This window comes from Pleurodeles waltl, chromosome 12 (genome assembly GCF_031143425.1).
Source record: "Pleurodeles waltl isolate 20211129_DDA chromosome 12, aPleWal1.hap1.20221129, whole genome shotgun sequence".
Taxonomy (NCBI): Eukaryota; Metazoa; Chordata; class Amphibia; order Caudata; family Salamandridae; genus Pleurodeles; species Pleurodeles waltl.
In genome coordinates this window covers 236,801,944-236,828,329 of record NC_090451.1, presented here as the reverse complement: position 1 = coordinate 236,828,329, position 26,386 = coordinate 236,801,944, and the positions used below count along the sequence as shown (strand labels likewise).

General features: G+C 45.3%; 1 protein-coding gene across 1 annotated transcript in view; it reads right to left on the bottom strand.

Annotated features, from left to right (window-relative positions):
- LOC138267111 (polycystin-1-like protein 3) overlaps positions 1-15,786 on the bottom strand; it is a 522,747-nt gene extending 506,961 nt beyond the window's left edge. Inside the window, exons 1-3 of the mRNA XM_069215961.1 lie at positions 15,651-15,786; positions 10,796-10,927; positions 7,996-8,166 (exon numbers count right to left, since the gene is read on the bottom strand). Coding sequence (XP_069072062.1) covers positions 7,996-8,040 — 45 coding nt within the window. The 5' untranslated portion in view covers positions 8,041-8,166; positions 10,796-10,927; positions 15,651-15,786. The remainder of the gene's footprint in view (positions 1-7,995; positions 8,167-10,795; positions 10,928-15,650) is intronic.
- Between the last annotated feature and the right edge of the window lie 10,600 nt (positions 15,787-26,386).

The following is a 26,386-nucleotide window of genomic DNA, read 5'->3' as shown; positions in this document are numbered from 1 at the left end:
GCCGCACACCGACGCTGATCAACGCGACGCCCTCGGGACGATCGAGACTTCGACGCACAACCTCGCAAGGACAAAGCCGCCCGACTTCCAAGGAGAAATCGACGCGACGCCTACCGTGAGTGCGAAACTTTGACGCACGGCCTCGCAAGGACAACGCCGCCCGACTTCCAAGGAGAAATCGACGCGACGCCTGCCGTGAGACCAAAATTTCGACGCACGGCCTCGCAAGGAAAACGACGCCCGACTTCCAAGGAGAAATCGACGCGACGCCTACCGTGAGATCGAAACTTCGACGCGCAGCCCCGCAGAACGACGCGCAGCCGGAAAATAAGCAGGAGAACCCACGCACAGACCCGGGACATCTGGTAATCCTCGCGATCCACAAAAAGAGACTGTCTGCGCGCCGGAAAACGACGCCCGACTTCCCCGCGTGGAAAAGAACGACGCAAGTCTGTGTGTGCTGAGCGGAAAACGACGCACACACCCCTTTTTCCACGCATCTCTTCTCCTGTGGCCCTCGGAGGAGATTTCCCACCAGAAACCAGGTACTCTGTGCTTGAAAGACACTTTATTGCTTTTAAAGACTTAAAGACTCTTAATATCACTTTTCAGTGATATCTTTACAAATTCGTATTGCAACTTTGATCGTTTTGACCTACAATTATCCAGATAAATATTCTATATTTTTCTAAACACTGTGTGGTGTATTTTTGTGGTGTTATACTATGGTGTTGTATGATTTATTGCACAAATGCTTTACACATTGCCTTCTAAGTTAAGCCTGACTGCTCGTGCCAAGCTACCGGAGGGTGAGCACAGGCTGACTTTGGATTGTGTGTGACTTACCCTGACTAGAGTGAGGGTTCTTGCTTGGACAGAGGGCAACCTAACTGCCAACCAAAAACCCCATTTCTAACACGCCCTGTAAGGAAGAGGTGAGTGTTGGAGGAAGTGAGGTCCAGTGGGAAGCTCTACCAAGAGGACTCACTGTGCAAGGTGTGAGGATACATCTATGCACTGAACAGGTTGTGCCCATGTAAAGGATTGATCCAGTGACCCCCGTATGTCAGAAAAGGGCTGCATGGACTGTGCCATGTATTGGGCGCTGTGCAGGTAGTCCCAAACCTGGAATGCCTTGTTGTGGTGATCCAGTATGTCAGAGGGCCACAGTTGAAGTAACTGTCTGACCAGCGTGCCAGAACTCGTGAACACCTTAGTGGCGACTCCGTATGCCAAAAGGGGCCGCCATGGTGTGGGTGACTGCATTGAAGGAGACTGGATTGTGTTCACAGGAACCGTGGCAACCCCGTATGTCAGAATGGGTGACTTGTACTAAGTTGCCAAATAGTTCGGGCCATTGCCTGGGACAAGAGGGAGGCTGTGATCAGCAGGTCAAGCCCATGCATCAAGATCTGCCCCCGATCAAACTCAGAGGATCTTCGAGGATGTCAAGGAAGACTTCACACCCTTGCCGAGCTTGGGTCACGAGCTAGAAGACCAACCCACTCACCACATTTGGGAAACACTGACTGACCATGTCTATGCAGACTGGGAGCATCTCCGATCACTGGGGAAAGCCGGTAGTGCCGGTCAGGAGAAAGCCTGCATCTGATGGGTGCTGCCACGAGCCCAACTTCGCCGAACAGGATCAGAGTTTGCAAGGGTTTGGTTAGGATCAGGGCACCCACTGACAACATGAACGCCTCTGTGCTGCAGGAGTGGGATAGACTCGGATCCAGCCTGTTGGGCTCACTGCTGGAGGTACTCCTATACGTTGGATTAATTCCTAAGAGTCAAAGGGGAACTCTTGAGTACGGTCTACTAGTGAGCATTCCCTGGAGGTGGTTACCGGTGAATGATTAATAACCCTGTCCACATTACAAGGAAAAGGTTGGACAGGGACTTGCCTGACAAACACTAGAGCCCCAACTTCAAGGGGACTTTGCTGCTCACGAATGTCATTATCTCTTTGCCTGTGCAGAGTTAGAAATAAAATTCTTCTTTTTCATAGAAAAGCAAGTATTTGATTGGAGATTAATTTATTGATATTACTGCATGCATTTGAGTTATGAGTTGTGTTAATTAATCTGTATCTACACTTCCACCCAGAGGGAGCCTTTGACTCCTGCATTAACAGCTACCACTGAGAGTCAAGTACAGAGGGGGTACTTGGCCCAGTTGCACAGCATTCATAGTAGGTCAGGCCATGGGAAATCAGATTAAAAGGTCTCAACCACAACGGTTGGGCCCAGTAGTCCCTGTGTGCCCTTTGGCACTCTCAAAGGGGTTCTGACAGTGATCATGAATTTCGATTTTTTTTGTGGTTGGGTTAGTGATGAGAGTGGGCATGCTGGATCACAGGGTCCTGGGAGGGTGGTGTGAAGCTGAATTAGGCTCTTTGATTGATTTGCTTTCTTTCTGGAGCAAATCATCATGAAGACATTGAGGCTGAGAATTCACCTGGCAGCCTTGGTTTGGGTAGTCATATGAACTGTGACTACCAGAGTTGAATGTCAGAAGCATGGTGACCCTTATGATCTTGTTGATGAAAAAGTAGAAATTTTCATTGGGTTTTACTAGCTTCCGAATTTATGTACTAGATAGCTGTTGTCTATGTATATTTTCAAAGTTGTATCTTTAAGAAGCTGTGCATGATGCAACAGTGCGGATGACATACATGGCCATTCCTTTCCAAAGGCTAATTGGCACAGAAGTGACTCTACCGGAGACTGATATCATTAACTCAATTTGAATGCAATTTAAAAGAAGCATCTACTATGACCTTACAGCCAACCTACCAAGAATTTGGTTGACAATGAATAATGAATAGTGCTGCATGTATTGCCTGTGTCAATACCCCTTTTAAAGGGTTAGGGGGGAACCTGGATTTACTGGCCCAATTGTGGGGGTTGACATCTTTTACTCCTGATGTCCTAGGACCCGACATTCTATGGATCCTAAGAAACTTAGCCAAGTACCCCTTCAGCACTTGACACCCAGTGGCAGTGTGGTGTTGAGCAGCCCAAGCCTTCTTTGAAAGGGGCCGGGGGTACAGGGAAGTGAACACAGGCCCAGACCCCAGATTCCCCTCATCTCCAACCTCTCCCAGATGGCCACCCCAACCAAGAAATGATGCATCTGTCACCACTATGAGCTCTGATTAAGGAAAGGAGAAAGGTCTGCCACTGACCCAATTGTGGTCCGTGAACCACCACTGCAGATCTTTTGCAGTTCACTCCGATATCTGGACCAAGTCGGAGAGATTCCCCTGATGCTGTGCCCACTGGACCTTTAAATCCCACTACACAGCCCGCATATGCCAATGGACATTTTTTACCAGCAGGATGCAGAAGGCGATGAGGACCAGCAGCCTCAGAATCAGTCTCACTGAAAGCAAGGATAGGGGCTGAAACATCAAAATCATAGCCCGAATATCCTGGACTCGCCATTCAGGAGGATAGGTCCAAAACTGAACTGTGTCCAGAATAGCTCAGATGAAAGGGAGCATGTGAGAGAGAGTCAGGTGTGACTTTGGCATGTTTACAGTAAACCCCATTGAATGCAGGTGGTTTGCAGTAGTCTGGAGGTGGGAGGTGACTGCCTGGGGCGATCCCGTGTTCAACAGCCTGTCATCGAGGTAGGGGAAGGCTGGAACTCCTAACCTCCGCAGATGTGCTGCAAACACCCTCATCACCTTGGTGAACATCAGAGGGGCACTGGTGAGGACAAAGCGGAGCATGGCGAACGGAAAGTGTTCATTACCCATCATGAACCACAGGTACCGTCTGTGGGCAGGCAGTACAGTAATATGGAAGTAAGCATCCTGCAAGTCCAACACTACCATCCAGTCTCCAAGGTCGAGGGCAGATACGATCTGAGCCAAGGTGAGCATCTTGAATTTTTCCTTCTTCAGGAAGTAGTTGATTGGGCGTTGGTCTGTTAGGGGACTGTGGTTTCCATCCTTCTTCGGCACCAGAAAGTAGCTGGAATAGCAACCACGACCTGCTGCTGATGCCAGTACCCTCTCAATGGTTACTTTGGCCAGAACAGCCAATACTGCCTATTGCAAGAGGTGGTCCTCTGTCAGCAGATCAAAGGACGGTGGCATGGGTGGCTTAGTCTTTTGGAATGGGAGTGCTTATCACTGCTGGATGATTTGAAATACTGAATCCTGCCACAAACCGGGTGCCCGTGGTGGAAAAATAGCAAACTAAAGAGGTTTTGAGTTGTAGTTCCTGGGGTGGGAGGGGGGGGGCAGATTGGGTCGACCGCTGGCTCTAGTTCCCACAGGTTTGGGGGAGCCGTGTTCGCAGCCATGGAAGGACTGCAATGCCTGCTGGTCACGGTGGCTGGGGGGGAAATGGATGGAGTGATAGCCACAGCCATGGAAGACGTCCTGTAGCTCTTGTGGGGCTATGGTGAACCCCAACAACCTGGCAGTGGCACTACTGTCTTTGAATCGTTACAAAGAAGGACAAGCAAGGATCCTCGAAGGGCATGTCCATAGGGGCAAGTGCCCTCGAAGGGCATGTCCATATGGAATGCCTGGACATCTCCCAAAAAGCCAGTAGTCCTCAGCCAGGCATGACATCGAAGCACCATCAATGAAGCAATGGCTCTGCCAAGTGAGTCTGTCATATTAAATCTGCATCCAATTGTGAAATTTGCCACATCTCTCCCATCAGGGATATCTTGAGAGAATATGACCCAAGCCTCCAGGAGAATGGGCAGCACTTGCGCTACCAAACCCCCCACCATGTGGGAAAAATGGCCCAACAAGCATGTGGTGTTCATAGACCGCAGTGCTAGGCTGGTGAAAGAGAACATTTTCTTACAGAAGGTATGCAGCCTCTTGGATTCCCTATCCAGTGTTGAGGTTGAGAAGCCACCAGGATTTATTCTGGAGGTTGAAGCACAGACCACCAGGCTCTCAGGAGTGGCGTGCTAGGAGAGAAAGGCTGGATTCTTGGTAGCAAGGTGATGTCGGCAAGCAATCGTCCTATGCATTGGAGTGCCTGTGCATGGCTTGGCCCATGACACGATGCAGGACATCTGTGAAGGCTTCAATAAAGGGTGGCAAGGGTTCTGAGGCGGATACCTTGGGTTGAAGCAACTCTGTCAAGAAGTTAGTCTTGCCCTCAAGCGTAGACAACATCAGGTGTAGGACTTCAGTCACCCTCTGAGCCATCATCGGGAAAGAAGCCCCTTCCTCCATAGCCACTGTAGGAGGAGAGAGGAGGCTACTGTCTGCTGCAGTGTCCAGACCACTGGCATCAGCCATGGACTCTGCTAGGGGTTAGAAATAGCCATAGGGCTCCTCGGATCGCCTTCAATTGTGTTCCTCAGTATGCCCTTCAGAGAAATACAGCTCTATCTCCAATTCAGGCCATGTGGACCAAGCCAGCACCGGAGCCGACATTGAGCGACACTGGTCCAGCTCTGTATCAGAGTCAGAATCACTATGGGTTCATTGTCATCAATGGTGCTGGGAACAGCGTCACTGGAATGGTCCCCAGAGGAGGTCACGAAGCAGCGGCCAGGGCCAATCCGGATCCACCAACAGATCATGAGGAGCCGACTGGTGCTGAGAGAGGACCTGCTAGCGGAGCTCCAGTCGTAGGCTCTCCGGAAACCATGGAGCCCAAAAGCGCTCCAGAGGGGATCAGCCATTCAAAGATGAGGCTCATGTCCACGTAGGATTCCTGTAGTTGGGTAGGGGTCACCCTTGCTCTGGGAAACTTTCGGAAGTGCAGAGCAGACCAAGTGTTAGAAGCCAGCTGCGTAGGAACAGCCTGTGAGTAGGGCTTGGCTTTGTGGCATCATTTCCTCATGTTGTCCGAAGAGTGGGATCGACGCGAAGAAGTTGAAGAGCGCTTCTTATGAGACTTATCAGAAAAATTTCAGGATCATGATGAGGATCGACACAAGAGACTCAGGGAGCTGTCCCAAGACCTCCTTCTCGAACTGGACCTGGGGTGGCACGATGTTGCATGGCAAGCAGCCAACAGTTTCATGGTGCACTCATGGGGGCCTTCGGATCCATGTTGATGGCGCAGAAAAGAAGGAACTGAGGTCAGCAAGTTGGGGTTTCACCCATATAGGCTGTGTGCACATTTCAATTCCAGCGTGGATGACATCAACTGTGCCATGCAAAGTAGAGTGAAGCCACCTACCCTCGTGCAGAGGGATTGCTCCAAAACGTCCAGATCCAGTCTAATGCATGGGGACTATTCCAAGGTAAGCAATCTGTCAGATGAGCACTCTTTGAAATTTACTGAAGAGCCTGGCTCTCCTTTCTCCAGGGTGTGTACCACCCAGTTCACAGAATCCCAGCAATCCTCAAATCTGTCTGGATGAATTCCTCTACCTTCTCATGCTCCTCAAGTGAGCCCTTGGTCTCCCAAAATGGAACCCACAATCTTCCATATATTGTATCATTCACAGGCACACACACAACCAGCACATGCATAGACAACACAAAAGCACAGCTCAGCACTACATACTAACTTGATGTAGGCCAAGGGTGAGTTAAACACACAGCAGCAGACCATAGGCCTCACTTCAGTGACACAAGTAAAAAGGGCTTGTTCACTCTTACAGACTACTACACGATATGCTGCCACAACCACGCTCATGCTGCCTAACTCTTGGCAAAGGCAGTGGCCTTTAACCACTATAAGGGTAGTGCTCTGGGCACCCCTCCCGGTCCAAAAGAGACCAAAATCCTGGAGACAGGCCTATGTCATGGCCCACACGCATGATCTGTGTTCACCCATGACAACAAAAATCAGTACCAGGGATCCAGACAAAAAAATCTGTACCAGAGATCCAGACATCATTACATCTAGGGCACTCAGGGCAGGGATACATGTCCGTCACCATGAGAGGGGCATTTTTCCGTCACAACAGCCTGTGAGTAGCTGAAACGTTTGTGTATCAAATGTATTGACTTAATTGAGGAGGCGATCTTCTGCATGTGCCGGACACAGCGGGTGGTAGCAGAGCTGGCGATTTTGACTTTATCTGGTAGATTTTTGTGACCAGAAGATTCTCTTCAGACCATTGCTGTTTCTTTTTTTTTATTTTGAACAAACCTCTGTTTGACAATTTATTTTTATTAATATAGACCTGGCCAACAGGACATGCCCACCAGTCCGGCACTGACAGTTTCATAAAAAATGCTCCTGCTGTGTTGGCAGAACCACTTTTGGGGAATATTCCTCCTGACACGACACAAAACTTTTAAAATGTTGATGGACTGGCAGAGGCAGTGCATCTGCCGCTCCAGCAGCTTGGAAACCGACCCACCACAGACCAAGTTAAGCCCTTAATGTCTGTGAGCCCAAATGCATTGCTTAGTACAAGATCTACACTAAAGTGGAAAACGTAATAAACAATGAAAACAAATCCATCTAATCTTCTCCCTAACAATGACCCTTTAACACATGGTTGCAAGACTTGCCTGAAGAACAAAGCCACCAAGCTGCCATGTATGCCAACTCTAGGGAAGTTAAACCCATTTTCACTAATGTTCACACGAATAGTAAACACTTCTGAGTGGTAACAGGAGCATGTGAGGTTGGGTTAGCAGAGTATTAAAAGATTATTTTCTCTAGGTATGCCTCCTGTTTTTTTTCCAGTCAGCATCTACAGCGTACAGTAACCAGGTACATACTGCTCCACAATCACATTTGACTTTACTAAGGCCTTGAATCCACAGGTCTATGGTAATGTTGGCTTGCTGGAGGAAGGCTTTATGCCTCTCTGTTGTTCCCCTTCAACTTGCACACCTGGCAGAACTTGGCACTTCTTTCTCCTGGTCACTATTTTTCATATCTCATGAACAGTGCTGAAGAATAAAAATGATTGTCATGTTTCTTTGTCTATGACTAGTATTGTAATCTTGCTCTGTACGCCACAATAAAACAGCACTATGTGCATAGACAGATCTGCATTATACATCATATGAATACCGTGCCATCTGTAGATTCCTACCTGATCTGAATTCCAGCTACTTGAGTTGATACTGAAAGCTTTCATTATGTTGTCAAACAAATGAAAGAGCTCTGTGGCGGCTGGGGCAGCCTGGTCCAACACACTGCTGTTTAGGGTCAGCGCCTTGGTCAGTTGCTTAGCTAGGGAGAGGAGGGTCTGGCTGCTTTCAACCTTGCAAACAAATACAAAATGAGGTGCATTATAACATAGTCAGGGCACATATTCATTAGTACTGTGACAGGAGCTGCCTACTATACATAATGCATTATTTTAACACCGCACATCATCTCATCCTTTTATGAGAAAAGAAGCAGCATAGAAAAGAAAACTTTTGGGTTGCAAAGATGACAGACCTTATTGTCATTCAAAAGCCACTTTCACTGTGCATGCTCTTTGGTCCACTACACCCCGATACAGGGAGTTCCTCAAGTGAGATGTAAGGCCTCTTTGAGAACCAAAGGCCTGATATTCTACAGACACCCAGTCCTTCAGATGGATACCTCCAAACCACAGGATATGAAAAGAACTTGCAGAGCGTCCCAAAGATCCATCTTCTCCCCATGATCAGTAACATCTACATGGAACATCTGTGTGATCTTAGGCAATCACTAAATTTAAAGTCACCAGTATGCTGAGGACAAACAACACTATCTGCAAATGTCAATACCATACATGCCAACCCTCCCGGTTCAGGCAGGGGACTACCGATTGCAAGGCTAGTCTCCCATCTCTCGATTTCTGCATGCAGAAACCGGATTCGGGGTATTGTAAAAATGACAAAAATAAAATGTTAATTAATGCCTGTCACGGACGCTCCAATCTCCACCTCCAAGAATTACATCTGACATCAAAGGTTAATACTTTGTCCTTAATTCTTGGAGGAGGACACGGAGTATTTGACAGGCTTCAACATTTTATTTTTGGCGGTTTTATATAGGGCAAACAAAAACAGAGTTTAGAACTCTGTTTTTGTTTGTGCTGTTATTAAACTGCCAAAAATGAAACGCTGATTGTCACCATACACACCAACAGACCGGATTCAGGCAGACTGCCTCTGCTTGAATATAAGTCAATGGGGAAAATTGTTTATCCCAAGTATTTTTTTTTAAACTCCCACTTTCCTAAAATGTTGCTATGTATGCAATACCTTAAATATTAGTCATCCCAAAGGCTGACTGACCCTCATCCAGACCTGGGTATATAGATTGCCAGCCTCAAACAGAAACTGTCAAACATCAAATTCATCCTCATTGTCAAAAGCACCAAAAGACACCTAATATCAGGATTGTCTTTCTGTCAGGAAAGAGAATGGATTGACAATCAACTTTTCCTATACGGCCTATGACTTGCTTTGATCATCAACATGGACCTTCATCGTAACTCACATAATAAAGAAAACCTAGACCGCATAGTGCCAACAGCCTACTCATTGGCATCGCCAACTTTCAACTCGACAGCAGACTCAAAAGTTTAAAGTAGTAGGACCGCACTGCAGCCATTCTGACCCATTCTGGTGGACATGCACTGGCTATCTCCACAGATCCTCATTTTACTTAGAATCTGGTGTTTTACCTTTAATGGGGTAGCACCTAGCACACAACAATACCTGAAGGAATCATTTCCATCACAAGTGGCATTGCAAAACACAAAACAATGATATCATCAGAATAGAAATCAAAAAGTGCAATGAAGGAAAGAAAAAAAGACAAGCCTTCTCAGGCTAAGCGCCCTGCATCCTAAAACTCAATTAGACCCAGACTGTTATTAACATGCACTCTACCACTTTGCAGGGAAAATCTTGTTCCCCACCAATAAGGTACCCCTCAGCTTCTCCTGCACTTGGTTCGAAATCTGAAGTTCTCTCCTCCTTCCATTGTTCCTCCCAAACCATCCACATTAGCTTGAAATATTACCTCCACCTCAAAATATGCATTATTCTTCAGCAGTGGTTCTTAACCTTTTAACTTCTATGGACGCTCCCCTCAATCATTATTGGAATCCAGGGACTACCATTGAATCATTAATGGAATCCAGTGACCCTTCCTAAGTCATTAATGGAAACCAGCTAATGGAAGCCGGGGAATGCAGCTTAAGCAACTTCAATGGTTTGAACCTCCAAACAATACACAAAAATACAGAAACAAGCATTCATCAAACAAATACACAAATCATGAAATATTTCATTTAATTCACAAGCAAACATAAATATTCTAAATTTTCATTTTAATTGTAAGGTGGGAACTTTTCTAAATTTAATAGACTTTAATCTGTTGTTATTTTTTTTATTATCCTAAGCAGTCACTCACCACCTGAGTAGGCATCGCAGATCCCCAGGGGTCCCCAGACCACAGGTTAAAAACCACTGCTCTTTAGCATCCTAGGAGGGTGTGTACCCTGAAAGCCTCAATACATGCATTAATTACAACACAGTGTTAAGTATGTTTAAAAACGAACAAAGCCTCACAATATGCAGTCCCAAGAAAATCACTAAGTGTCTTATTTTCTCACATGATTTTCATGGTGATTTGTATGTTTTTTTTTTTTTTTAAATAGAGCTATTGCTATAAATATTACCCAAAATGAAGCACACATCAAATATCAATAAAGACCTGCCCTGCCTCAATTTGCCCAGTTAAACTGCCGAAGTTTACATTTTGATAGCTTGCACACTTGATTAAGTTCAAAATGTTTTTGTGCAACATTAACAAAAGTGCATCTATTCCACTTGAGTTTGCAGGAAGGAGTTAACTGCAAGTCAGAATCCGGCTTTCTGTCTATATAGTAGGTTAGTATACACTACCTGTGCATCAGGGGAAAGATCCTGTGAATTGATTGTCAGATTTTTCAGGATGCCGGCAGCTTCCTCAATTGCTGACACCGATCTCACACTTACAGCAATATCGCTAAAGTCAGTAATCAGCTGTTCGGTTGCCTGTCAGTAAATTAAAACATAGTATAATGCATAAAAAATGTATGCCACATGCACACATGCACCCCACAGGCATTAACCTCTGTGGTCAAAGTCTATAGGGAAAACCATTTTTTCAATTACCAATACCTTGTACCACTTTGACCAAACCAAACAAAAGAAACATTAATAGTATAAATGGTTTGCAAAGGAATTTCAATATAAAAATGTATCAAGAAAATGTTCTATATTGGTGAAAGAAAACCCAATCAAATTCAGAAGGCCTAAAGAACTTGATGCATTATCAGGTTTGGTGACTGACTGGCATACCTCTGAAAAATGTGCCAATTTGTTTTCCTTGAACGTGATCACAAACTTCAAGATTCTCACAGACCAAGCATGAGAAAGCAAATGAAATTAATTGTTTCGCTACAAACAATACACACTTCACCAGTCACAACTGGTAGGCATGGAGTAGCATGTTCTTTATATGAGGGAGAAGGGTCTCATTTGTAATAAAGCAAACTCGCTGCTGCACATTCGATAAGTAGGTGGTCTTTCGCCCCTCTTACTTGTGCACAAATTATACCTGGCCTGTCACAGCACGCAGGGACTGATTAAAACAGGTAATAGGGCTTTGCTTCCAATCTTTAAGGCATGGCCAGGACCAGGGAGCTTCAAAGTATGTCAGCCTCATCTGATGCGGACTGCTGGTACAAACAAATTCCTTTGACCTGGTTCAAGATGAGGGGCGAGGGCAGAGGAAGGATGGCTGTGCTGGATCTGCCCACCACATAGCAGGGAACCAACCCTATCCTGGCCCTTAGTGGTAGGGAGAGCTGTGGTACCTACCCCCACCCCAGCCATGCACAAGGGACCTTGGGGCATCCTATTATCGATTCCCTTGTGATATTGGCCAAGAGTAAGGTGGTGGTCATTATCCTTTGCTGTCCCCAAAACCTGGGAGCAGTTGTGATGGCCCCTGAAAACCTTACGTGTAACCTCTCATGGATCTCCCCAAGTAAACATTTAACTGTCCCGGTTCTTATTCTCACACATCCTTTCTTGGGAGGAGAAGAACTGAGGCAAATGGTAGCTGCCCAGTGTCCTGTTCACAATGGCAAACAGGAGATCCGGAGAGATGGGAATTGTGTCAGTCATCTTCCTCCCTGAAAATGATGTGAGTAAATAAGGACCAAAGCACATGACAGCTACCCTGGTGTCAAGCTAAAATTGCTACCAGTACACTGGGGCACCTGTCAGCTGCCTCAACCCTCAGTCAAGAAAAACACACCACAAAGAAACCTTTCACATAACTAACTTAAAATGGAACCACTTCTTTGAAATCATGAAAGGTTGTGTTACTCCGGATACTGATCATAATCTCAACTCATTCAACAAATGCAACATCATTAACCAGTTCTTCAATTATACGACATTCAATACAACACATAAGCAACAAAGGTCAGATCATTAGCTTTCCTCCTATCCCATGCACCCAACATTAGATAAAAGAAGCCCAGACCTATACGTTGATTACATTATCGTTGGACTTTCCAGCAATAAGCAGCCATTAACATGTGTGTATTATGAATCCCTCAGTTACACCAAGGAGATCTTCCACATTCAAGTCAGAAACTTGTTTTTTCCAAGTCTGGGTAAATGTTGTGATAGGCAGAGATCTAAATGAAAGATAAGATACAGAAATAAACATCGACCTTCAAAGGAAAAGAAAAACATCTTGTAGACCAATATCCTCAGCTAAAAACCAGCGGTTAATTTGTACTGATGGGCTCCAGCGGAACTCATTTCAGGGGACCTGGACTCTTTTGGACAACTCATTAGTGTTGAGTGGTGTGTAAACAGTACCAGAGAGGTCCTGTCCTGTTAATGGGCAGTATGTTCCAAGGGAGATAGAGAGAGTGTGTATTTATGTGAGCGTGTGAGAGAAGTGACTTTGTGTGGGATAGGCATTAAGCACTGGGTGTATTGTTTAAAAAAGAAATAGGCGCCTACTGGGCCCTGTCTTTCAAGTCCTTAACATTTCAAGAAATACACAATGAGTTTTTTTCTCTGAATACCTTGTGGGTTCAAAATCGCCTGCTGCAGAGCTCCTTGTGCGTCCAGCAGTTTTCAGGGAGCTATAAAAATGTCAAGATAACTCTGGTGATTAATGTTCCTGCTAGAGAGAGATGGAGTTATGTCTAGTGGCTGTTTGTCTCATTAAGTAGTGCATAACATGCCTGCAGCGAAGAACGGTACCATGCAGATCACTGGGCTGTATTTTATGTGGATAGCTCAGTGGGTTATTGCTTTTGTCAAAGAGATCCTTTTGTTAAGCATTCAATAGTTACAATCCTGATATAGACCAGTGACTTATGAACTGGCATTAAAGAGCTGCACACAAACTGCATTATATAGGTTAGGACGTTATGTTTTTTTACCCAGTCTTTCATTATCTATTCTTAATGTTGCTAAAAATGGTTCATTTGGGTAGATGCACATTCTTATTAGTAAAGCCAACCCCGAACCAGTGTCCTATAACAAATTAAATGTATGTGAGAGAGAGGTTATGGAGAGAAGAGGGGCACTGGTGGAGGGTGGTATTAATGGAATAAGTGGAGAAGGTCAATGGTGGGTGACGCCAAACACGATTGTCACACAGGTGCCACCAGCACTAAAGCCAGCCCTGATCACAACAAAAAAGTTAGAAACAGCATCTTCAAACTACAACTTCGATTCAACGTGTTCGTCTACTCAGGATGTTCCCCAAAAACTTGGCCAGACAGGCTGAATCCCAGGCACCCATAAAAAAGGAATATCTTTACATCAATGGAATGCACTCCCAGGCAGAATGTAGCACAAAAAAAAGACAGAGACAGACCTCTTCAAACAACCCAGATGTGAAACAAAAGCTGCTACTGTGGTTTACTTGCATTTTAAGGGGCAGGAGATTGGGATATGGAACTGGCATGCAGCAGCATACTTATACTTTTTGACGCAAACCAGCGCCAGCAATGGTTTGCACCAAAAATTTTACCGCCGGCTGACGCCATTCCTACGCACCATGCGGGCGCCTTATTTAAGGAATGACGTTAGCCGGCGCTGCGGACTGGTCTGAGTAAAAAATAAAAATGACTCAAACCAGGCAGCGCCGGCGTTGGGGAAAATGGGGGTTGTGCGGCAAAAAATGGTGCGAGTCAGGTCTGAGGCAAAAATCATGCCTCAAACCGGACTTGCGCCATTTTTTGACGCACAACCCCCATTGAAATGACTCCTGTCTTAGCAAAGACAGGAGTTATGCCCCCTTACCCAATGGCCATGCCCAGGGGACTTCTGTACCCTGGGCATGGTCATTGGGCACAGTGGCATGTAGGGGGGCCCAAATTAGGCCCCCCTTTGCCACTTTCAAAAAATTAAAAAAATACTTACCTCAACTTGCCTGTACTGACCTGGGATGGGTCCCCCCATCCATGGGTGTCCTCCAGGGGTGGGCGAGGGTGGCAGGGGGTGTCCCTGGGGGCAGGGAAGGGCACCTCTGGACTCCTTCCAAGCCCACAGGTCCCTTAACGCCTGCCCTGACCCAGGCGTTAAAAAACAGAGCACATCAGGCTGTGTGCCGTTTTTTAAGGCCCACCCCCTCCTGTGCGTCAAAATGACGCTGGAGTATAAATAAGGCGCACAGGCCTTAAAGTCATTTTTGGGGCGGGAACGCCTACCTTGCATATCATTAACGCAAGGCAGCTTCCCGCCTCCAACAAATGACGCACACAGTGGGATTTTGACGTCTGCAGTGTCGGGCGTCAGAGTTTAAATATGGGGCAAGGTTTGCGCTGAATGTGCGTCAAACTTTTTGGCGCACATTCGGCGCAAACAGAGTATAAATATGCCCCTTATATTTCTGAGGGTTCTAGTATGGATCAAATGGAGAATGGCAGCGGACGGCTAGAGGGTGCTTAATGGTGTACCAGTTTAGAAGAATAAATTTACTGTTACAACCTCGTTGAGGCGTATTACTTCCAACAGCTGCCTTACTCTCACACTGCTTAACTTAAACATTAATGTCCTGGTAGTCACCTCAGATGAACCACCATCCCTGGACTACTACTAGACATTACGAAGATTAGTTGTGTGTTCTACGCAGATGACTTGACCCTTGAGTCCCTAATAAAACAGGGCCTACAATAGAAACATCACCAACTACAGAACTATTGTAACCTATAGTGTATGAAAATAAACCAAAAACTGAAATAGCGAATAAGAGAAAAACACAAAAGTAAAAATTATTGGTATTAAAATAACAATCTAGAAGAATAGCAAACACACTGGAATAAATGAATGAATTAATTAATTAATCTTGTATTTATTTAGCACACAATTATACCAAGGGGTGGTCTGGCACTAGGTAGACCTTCAAAAGATTAAGTATATCTATCTCTATGTGGAACGTTAACAAATTAAATCATCCGAAGTATTTGTTTGACAATACAAAATATATAAATCCGAAACATTGTTTTCTAAAGTAAAGCACGCAATTAAATAGCTCAGACAAAAATGTTTCTGAAAGTAAGATCTTCGATCATTACATTTACTTACACATTAAAAGATAATCATGCAGAATTCAGTTTCGAAAAAAAAGACATTCTTTGAATCGGTTTCTATGGAAGGGTAAATGCCATTTATCCTGCAAATTTCCATTGAACAGTTTACATGAAAAGGATTCTCAGTAATGCTATTTAATGTATACCTTTTTCTATGAAATGACATACAACTAGGTTTCCCACTTCTCCCACTAACTTTCTTCGTTCCTATCACCTATCTTTCTTTCCTCTGCAGCTTGGGTCCGACGTACTCCACACCTCCTTACCCCAATGCGCATCCCAAGCCTGGTGCCGTACTGCAGGTTGCAGCCTTACCTGAAGGGCCTCTTGTGCATTTCCGGTGACGAAAGGAATTTGAATGCTGGCCTGAAATGAGCTCAGGTCAGGATCGGAGACTGTTGATCGAGGGGGTCGACAGTACAAACTTCTGCATTTTTTCCATTGAGTATTCCAATTAGACTATTTAGGGAAAAATACAAGAACAAGTTCAATTAAACATGGTAAACAAGGATCAATGTCTTTTGTTGCAAAGGGTTCCCTTCTTTCCCGTTAAGGGCTCTCAGGTAGTAGCTTCATCCAGTTCAGGTTTGTCTTTGCATTCTGGGATTTGTAGGCAGACCCGGACTGGCTGTTTTTCCACCAGGAATTTCGCTGGTGCGCTAGAGCTTTTGGAGGACAGTTTTGGGGAAAGGGGGCGCAGCTCTTGCCTCTGTCGCTTTCTCCAGCTTCCACAGGTAATTAATTATACCAGGCACGTGTGGGACTTCACGAGAGAAAGAGAGCGAGGAGAAAGAGAGCGAGGAGAAAGCGGGCGAGGAGGAAACGACCAGGACTGATTTTAAAGTTTTTACCAAGGCTGACTTCGGGTCCCAGTTCGGCACTGTTTATAGTATTTTTTAAAGTTTATTATTAAATCTTGACAAAACGATCCAGAACGCAACGATAAAAGCTTGGATTGTATGAGCTACTTTTGCACGTGCCTAGGAAACCCAAACCTGAGACCTCATCTTGGTCACATGACCAGCAATCTATCGTATGGCTTGAAACGCAAATAAACCCCATTCCATGACAGCCAGTTAAAACCAAGAAGAACAAACAATACACCGGGGCGTTCCACTCTGAATTATGAAAGCCAGGGCCATGCTAGATTTTCAGGATAACTACTGGATGCATGCCGTATATGCTTCACTTTAGATTCATTGGGGCCGATTCAAAATACTATGTTTGCCTGTAAATTCGCACACCTAGGTTTTTCACTCCTAAAAGCATTTACTCACTGATAGATTTTTGTTGCACTGCCAGAGAAAAGGGTGGATGGAGAGTGGTCATTGTTTATCTGGAATGCTCTATTAGGTTGTGCACACCTTCAACGCTAGAAGTAAATAAATATTTGTATGGGCTTGGAAGAGGTAATTAAGTCCTCCAAAGATAATGGGGGTGTAAAGGAAGGCAATTTTTACGTGGAAACATATCATTATCGCCATGGACGTTTAAAAAAAACAGAAATAAGTCCCATTACGAAGGTGATGGCCATTGCCCTGACTAATTGTACAATATGTGCAATTTTGCATGCAGCCATACCTCTACTTTGTCAGAAATAGAAATTCAAAAATGTGTCCAAAAAGTACTCCTGGAAAGTTGTGTCAAACTTAAATGTACAATTAGCTTTGTGAATCAGCACATCCCCCTTTGTTATGATAATCCTGAACCATCACATGCATACTTAGCAACTGAAGTGAATCAGCTCTCCTAGAGGCAAGCTACTTTTAGAAACATCGAATTGACATGTGAAAAAATAGATCAAATCCTTGTATTCCTCTTCCACTTACTTCCCATTGTTTACCCGGATCACCCCAGACGGTATTCTTTCCCTTTAGTCCAGTGGTTCCCAACCTTTTGACTTCCGTGGACCCCGATTTATCATTATTGGAACCTGGTGCCACTGTACCTGTTGTTCCATTGGTAACTAGGCCTCAGAGAGGAGAAAGGGGATGGGGCAGAAAAAGAGGAGCAAAAGGAATACAACAGACAAAAGGAAGAAAGAGAAGGAGTCGCAAAGAAATACACAAAAGACAGGAAAGAAAGATTAAGAAAATGAAAACACAACTAAAGGAAGAAATAGAGCAAACGTGTGAGGCAAAAGAAAAAAGGAAAGAAGGCTAGTGGACGAAAGAAAAAGAGAAAATAATGAAAGAAGTGTGAAAAGAAAGAGAAGAATGAACATTAGAGAAAAAAGAGAGCTGGTGAGAGAAACAAGCAACAAAAGAACCAGTGCATGCATGTACTGACCCATTTCCCACAGACACAGAATAGGAAAACCACTTTGACACTTCTGGTTCCGACAAGTAACTTGTGGCTTCCATATACAGATGGGAAAAAGAGAGTTTTATAGTAAAATGTGAATTGACAGATAAAGATAAGAAAAACACCAAAGAAAGGAAGAAAGAAAGATCTAAAAAAAAAAAGTGAATGGACACATACCGAGTCACAGAGCAATAAAAAAGACAAACAAAGAGTGAAGGGAAGAGAAAAAAAATTGTGAAAGAATGAACGCCTGATGAAGACAAAAAAAAAGAGGAAAGAAACAAGGAAAGAAATAACCAAGTTTTTGTGAGTTTGAAAGAGGAAGAGGAAGAGGGAAATAAAAAAAGGAGAGGACTTGAAATAAACAGTTAAAAGAAAGAGCAAAACTGTTAATGTGTGGATATTAAGAGTTGGAAAGAGAAAAGTGGGGAAGAAAGAAAACATTGAGTGTAAACAGATTAAAGGAAAGAACGGCGAGTGAGATAGGTGAAACAGACCCTCCCAAATAAAGATGGCAGTTAGGAATAGAGTTAACTGGCTCGTTAGTTGGCTCCCCACATCCTCAAACAGAAGTCAGTGTGGAACAGCAAGGGGCACTGCAGAACAGCAGGAGGTGCATTAGCAGAGTTGTATGTGAACCCCAATACAGCAATATTGGGACGCTCCAGATCAGGATTGGGGTATAGACAGAGCTGTGCCCTGGCCTAGTGCTGGAATAACAGAACGGCAGTGGGTGGGTGAGGAATGAGAAACGGAGCGCTGTGTAATTCCTGGTATTGGAATAATGGGGCGCTGCAGGTTAGGGTTGAGGTGCACTGACAGAGTTGTATTTGGGCTGCAGTACTGGAATAGTAACAGGCACCCAAAGTCAGAAGTGAGGTATGTTAATGGAGCTATGTGTGGAACCTAGTATTGGAGCACCGGTGTTGCCTAGTGTTAACCTGGAGGTGCCCTGGTGAAGCTGCAAGTGGGGACCAATATGGGAGTGGCATTGCCTCTGAACCACAGAAGCGAGGAGTCCTGAAAGGTGTGTGTGAGCCTTAGTACTAAGAAGAAATGTTCACTGAATGTTAGAATTGATGGATTCTGGGGGAGCGGTGATGGTTCCCATTAACAGTGGTGTTGGATGATAGACTTGAGGTGCACTGGCTGAGCTGTATTTTACTCTTTTGGGTCCAGTATTGGCTTGGCAGTGGAACTGAATATTAGAATTGAGCTGCTGTGATGGAACTGTATATCAGCGGGCCAATATGGGAAAAGAAGTGACCTCGCAGAGGTGGAACTGAGGTGCAATGATAGAGCTGCGTCCGATGTCCTAGTACTAGAAAAGCAGAGTGTACTGACTGTAAGAACTAAGTTGCTCTGGCAAACGGTGTGTGTGCGGATCTGGCACGGGCACAGCTGAGGGCCTGGAGTGTGTGAACTGAGGTGCACTGAGGGAGCTGCACCCAAGGTCCCATTACTGGAACAGCAAAGTGAACTGAGGTGCTCTGGCAAACAGCGTGTGTAGGGTTGTGTCACTGGCACAGCTGTGGGGCTTGGAGTGTGTGAAGTGAAGTGCACTGATGGAGCTGAGCACGAGGTCCCATTACTGGAACAGCAGTGTATAATGACTATAAGAACTGAGGTGCTCTGTCAGACAGCATGTGTGGGGTTGTGGCACTGGCACAACTGAGGTGCTTGGAGCGTGTGAACTGAAGTGCACTGATGGAGCTGTGCCCGAGGTCCCAGTACTGGTACAGCAGTGTATAATGACTGTAATAACTGAGGTGCTCTGGCATTCAGCGTGTGTGGGGTTGTGGCACTGGCACGGCTGAGGGGCTTGGAGTGCGTGAACTGAGGTGCGCCCGAGATCCCAGTACTGGAGCAGCAGACTGTACTGACTGCAAGAACTGAGGTGCTCTGGCAGACAGCATGTGGGGGGTTCCTGGTACTGGCACAGCTGAGGGCTTGGAGTGTGTGAACTGCGGTGCATGATGGAGCTCCGTCTGAGGTCCCAGTACTGGAGCAGCAGAGTGTACAGACAGCGAGAACTGAGGTGCTCTGGCAGGCAGGCAGCGTTATGTGGGGTTCCGGGCATGGCGGAAGGCTTGGAGTGTGTGAACTGCGGTGCAGTGATGGAACTGCACCGAGGTCCCGGTACAGGAGCAGCAGAGTGTACTGACTGCGAGAACTGAGGGGCTCTGGCAGACAGCGTGTGAGAGGTTCCTGACATGGCTTACAGCTTGGAGTGTGTAAACTGTGGTGTACTGATGGAGCTGTGCCCTAGGTCCCAGTACTGGAGCAGCAGAGTGTACTGACTGCGCAAATTGAAGTGCTCTGGTAGGTAGCGTGTGTGGGGTTCCTGGCACTGGCACGGCTGAGGGTTTGGAGTGTGTGAACTGCAATGCACTGTTGGAGAAGTGCTTAAGGTCCCAGTACTGGAGCAGCAGTGTGTACTGAATTCGAGAACTGAGGTCCTCTGGCAGATAGCGTGTGTGGGGTTCCTGGCATGGATGAGGGCTTGAAGTGTGTGAACTGTGCTGCACTGATGGAGCTGCACCTGAGGTCCCAGTATTGGAGCAGCAGATTGTTCTGAATGCATGAACTGAGGTGCTCTGGCAGACAGCGTGTGTGGGGTTCCTGGCTCTGGCAGGGTTGAGGGCTAGGAGTGTGTGAACTGCAGTGTGCTGATGCAGCTGCGCTCCGTGAACTGGGGTGCACTGATAAAGCTACGAGTGGGATCCCAATATGGAGTAGAAGTGGGCATTGTCTCTAAGGATTGCAGAGCCCTGGTAGAGCTCGGTGCCTAGGCGATAAGCAATTACAAGCGATCCTCCATCCTTGCTCTCAGCACACAGGAAGGCACACTTCGTGAAAATCTAAGCCAAGGAAGGGCGGGAGCCAGGCAGCTAAGGGGGGGGGGTGCAGAGTGCCCACAAAGACCAAATGTGACCATGATAACAGCCTGATTTATGGCCTTGTTTACAGCTAAGCTCAGAGGAAGAATGTTCTGCCCTCTATAGGAGCAGGAAATAAAGTTTAAAAAGTCCCCTACAGACCAGATAAACATGACAAAGCGTAATTATACAGTGGGTGGTCCCCGTTCCCACACAGAAGAAGGCAGGTCAAAGAGGCATGACTGATCACCAGCAAACAAGAATTTTTAAATGACACTGAAACTAATGAAAGAAACAGCTGGCATCCCACAGAAGAAGTATACTTAAAAGTATACAAGAGGTCGTACACTTTCGCTTGACCTAAAAACGAACAACAGTCTGCAATTCCAGAGCAGTGATGCTCAGAGCTAGATACAGCACCTTGGGGTTCACCACAGAAAGATCACACCCTCATGGCACCAAGCCAACGGGGAGGTTGAACAATACACGAGAACCTTAAACAAAGCCCTTGAGATAGGAGTTGTGAGAAACGAAAATGAGATACTTGATCAATGCACAATTTCTTCAGAATATATCTCACTGCACTGTGTCATGTACTCCTGCGACACTGCTGTTTGGAAGGCAGCTAGTGGGACAACATCCCAGATGTCCCTCAATGCCAATCACTGCTGTTTTATACTGGAGCATGAAACAAAAGTGAAACAGGATAATGACAGAGGAGCCAGAGACCAGTATACATAACGGTGCACATACAGGATCTGGTTCTGGTCATGGATCAAAACCCAGGATGGAAGTTCCACACTGCTTAGGAGAAGGGATGATTATTACCCAGAAGGAGCTAGAGACAAGATGAATGTTTTCATGATCAAACAAATATCACAGATCATAAACAATGAAACAAAGCCATCACTCCAATCGCCACCTCAACATGATGGCGAGGTGGGTTTAGAACAGGAGTGAGCTAAGATATCATTAACGTCATCAAGCCTGGTCATGAGAGCCCAGACCCTTCAAAGCAGCCACATCATCCATTGGATAAGGAAAAATTGATCACTGATGCTACCACAGACCTGATATGGAGCCTGATTCTCGGAGCCTGAGGTAGAATCTGAAACCAAATCCAAGGCCTAGTCTATTTGCTTCAACCAGTTAAAAGGTTGGAGAGACTAACGTTTTCCCAGAGTGTTAAGTGGAGAGACATGCTATTCACTCTGTCACCCATCAACGCAGCACCCACTGTGCAGGCCTAGTCAGGGTATTACAGTGTTCCAGCAGGCTGTGCATTTATTTCAGGAGCTGTGGTGGGACTGGCAGTCAGTGCCACACAGCAGCGGTGTCTGTGGTCATTCCAGAAGTGACAAGTTGAGTCACGGCATGGTCACCGAGGTCCTACTTCCTTACAAAAAACGTTTTTCTGCCCACCCAAGAGGAAAGCTCTATAGTGCCATTTAAGCTTCCTTCCAAGAACGAATTTGTTTAACCCAAAGGATAGACACCACACAGCGTGCGCATCCTGTCCACCCTCAACATTTCTGATTAAATGGTGCCTCATCCAATTATTTCAGATAAGTGGGCGTGATGCGTTTCTTAACTCTACTGAATTTATAACTTATCAACATTGGAACAATAAAAATGTACACTTTTATTACCATGAATAACTTACGTGTTCATGTGGGAATAACCTTTAGGCCTGCCAGCCACACAAAACAAGGCAAAATGACTTGAAAGGTCACCCTCTTTTGCCGCCCCAACACTGTCAGATCATGAACGTGATAGGACCCGGGAACCTGGTTCTCGCAGGTAAGTTGTGCCCCCGCATTCTTTGCAGCTCGTGGGCCTAGCTATGGCCTGTCCGTACCGGTTCATGACCGGATTTTTAGGAAATAGTGTTGCAGGGCCCTGCGGGTTACCCCCGGTATACCTTTGGGCTGGGGGGCAACAGGCATGGGCTGCCCCACCTCTTTAAACCTGTGCGTGGCCCGGCGTGCAATCCCGGACACTTGGCAGAGCAAGGCATCACCGGTTCTCTGCTGACGAAAGCTCGCGGCAGCGGGTGACGGTGTGCGCGTGCGCGACTGCAGCTGAGGGACAGCCCTGGGGAGGGAAGGTGAAGAAGCAGGGATCATGGCGCTGCCACGGTCCCAGGCAAGCCTAGGGTAAAAAATAAGTGTCCGACCCTAACGTAAGAATAAAGAAGCATGACTGATTTATATATTCATTTTTGATATTTGTAATGGGCAGCATAAGGCTTTAGCCTCCCAGAACATAGGGACAAACGGAAGACAAGAACATAAGAACACAACTTATTTCTCGTCTTTCTCAAGCAAACGTTTTTTTTAGGGTTTTCCTGAATGCAAGGCGCTCTAAAATGAGACTCTGGTATTGAGGAAGATGGTTCCACAGGACACGTCTGGGAAGCATTCGGCCTCTAATGGTGGAGAGCCCAGAGGAGGTCAATAAGAATTTTATATGAAGAGATAAGTTTTAAAAGAGAGCGCCTGCAAAGGCACACAGAATGGTAACGAGGAGAGCGCCTCTGTGCATGGATTTAAGGATGAGAACGAGTAACCGTCCAGCTCCTGGGGGAATGCCAGAGGTGGAATGGTCTTTCCAGTCCTGCTTAATCGGGAGTTAATGAGTATGCTCCTTATACATTTCAAGAGGTGGCTGTAGGAGAATGATCCGGAAGACTCACATAAACACAGGACGACCTGTTGAATCTAGTAAATCATGTAGAGCATTTATCTTTCTTTTAAGTCCAATCTGTCCAGCTCTGTTCCTGCTGGACATTTTGTTGCAGTCCCTTGTAGGGGCTGATATGTTGGGCCAGTCTTCCTTTAATTTAGTGGTTCCCAACCTGTGGTCTGACGATCCCTGGGGGTCCGCGACTGCTTAGAAAATTAAATAATATTAACAGATTAGGTCCCCAGCTTTCAGTTATGACTCATTAGGGGGGTGCCCAAATTCCAATAATGATAAAGTGAGGGTCAACAGAAGTAAAAAGTTTGGAACCACTGATTTAAATATTAGACTAGTGCCCCAATAACAAGTGGTCAGTATAATTCCGATACATATGGTAACTCCTGTGAAAGCCCTTAGTGGAATTATAAATTTGTAGCTTACACCATATTCCCAGAGGTTTCCCCAGGTGAACTTTTGCAGGTGAGACCTTAGGATATTTAGCAGAAGAAAAATGCCATTTAATTACTGGAGCATACAGAGTTTGGCGCTGTGTGCACCGAGACCTGCATGTCATTCCCTAAAAAGTTGAAACAGGTTCTATTTATGAGACCCAATAAATTTCGACTCCAACGGAACTGGATTTTATTAGATGCAATAAATATCACACCAAATACTGGGCCACTCATTACAAGGGCCTAAACAGGCTGCAGTTCATTGATTTGGATTTGAATACAAGTATTTTATGTATTAAAATTGTTTAATTTTATAATAGCATAAGGTCATCATACTCACCTTACTTAGCTTCGATGATTGCTCACTGTCATCTCTGACTTGTCGAAGGGGTTTTGGAAGACCTGAAAAAGGACATGGTTAAAGTGAATTCCTTGCAAAAGAGAATATTGTCTGAGGAAGGTGCTCTACTCCTCAACCATGAGAACCTTAGAATCTTTTATTAAATATTAACTTTCCATTTCCAACAATTCATTGCAGCAGTGAAAGAACAAGCTACCAATCCTGCACTGAAAGATCCTCACAATATTCCAGGTCAACCACTGTGTCTACCTAACCAGGGCTCTCATCTTCCCTCCACTACAATACGTCAGCACTGTTTAAGCCATTTTCACTGCATACAATACAAGGAGTAACTATTGTATCCTAAGGAAGCAAGACCACGCAACCCCTACTCTGAAAGTTCTTCACTGACTCAGGGGAAACAGTAAATTAGCATTAAAATGCTGTGCACTATACACAGGACCTTCTGAGGGCAGATCACAAGTACCTCCAGGAAAAAAAGGCTGTAAACTAAGGTGCAGCCAATGCAACGTGGTCCTTCAACAGCCAGAAGGGTGGAACAAACACAGTTGAAGAACTCTGAAAGCCTATATACTCCCCTTCAAAGGGCAAACTACCTATAAATGAGCAGTTGGCTGAAGAGCACATTCTTCAGTAAACATTCGAACAAGACACCTCTTCAGGGATAACTTGTGTTTCAGCAACGGACTACGATCATCACATGAGACAGAGAACTGCCTGACACATAGATCTTTCCCAAACAATCCTAAATTTAGTTGAATTACTTAATAAACAGTCTCCTCTCTGTCAGTCTGTGCCAACACCATATCTTCTGAGTGCCAGTTCTGGGAGCATGGACAAGGACTGATGAAGTGGAGTCTGAAGCCAACTGCTGTGGATCCCAAAATAAGCCTCAATAGAAACCTGAACTCGGTAAGCTGTCCCATGGTTATTTTTGTTGGGAAGGACCAGACTACAAACCTGGTGAGGACATTAATTGTTCCCTTATCTCTGTTGAACTTTCCACCATTACCACATAGAAAAATAGACCTGTTACCTACTCACATTTGTCTAGATTTAAGGACTAGTAATTACTTTGACACATGAAGGAGGGTGCTTTATTGCAGCTCACCAAGATAGTCCTGTCTTAATTCCTCACAACACCCTAATCACTCACCTAACCACTTTACAGAACTTTTAACATTCTAAAATTGGAAGGGAGTTTCCGGAAAGAGAAAGAACTGAAGGAAATGGTAAGATTATAGCACATCTGTTAACCAGTCCAAACACCAGCAAACAGAAAAATATAACAAAATTAATTGATAATCAAACAGACAGATATTTAAGGCTTTAAAGGATTATAACAATATGCATGTGGAAGACATTCACCTAGGTCAGCTAGATTATACTCACATTATTTCATGATATAGTTCTTGCACAATTCAGTTTGCTTGCTATGATGTTATAAACATTCTGTGTTCTCTACCCATCTTTAGATTTTGTTTGTTTTAAATCTTATTAGATCTTGATGATGACTGACCCGGTTCATAAAACGCTTGCCCATTTTCCAACTTTCTTTTCTTACCTGGGCAACCATAAAGGGTCCCCTAAACTCAGAGTCAGCCTGAGTAAAAACCTCAGATCTTTTGGCCCAAACTGCATTACCAGTCTGGAAACAAGTCTCTTTAATTCCCATGACTCTGTTGTAATATTCTGTACAATCATTTTGATGTGCCAGAATTCATGTTTGATAAAATGCTGTCATCAGAAGGTGACCTGGCCGCAATTCTTCAAGCAATTCATAGCTCCCAAGCATACCTCTCAGGCAGCCATGCAAACTAAGATCGGAGAGGTGCATGTCGATGTGGCCCTTTTACATCAAGACTTGTGCAGTAGAATTACAGAGGCCGAGAATCTTCTGCCCACAGTAGACGATGATGTTACAAATCTGACCTGAAGTCCAAGGTCTCCTGACTCCTCTCGCACATGGTGGAACTCTACTGCCATGCTGAAGATGCCAAAATCCGCTTTAGGCGTAACAACCTATGCTTTGTGGGAATACCCAATGGGCTGGAGCCCACTACAGGCTGCCAAATTCATCGAAACCTGGATCAAATCTTGGATTCCTCCAGATCAACTGTCACCCTGGTTTGACCTTTAAAGGGCACAGAGGGCCCTGACACCTATGGCACATACACCGATGATCGCCCGTAACCTCAACTTCA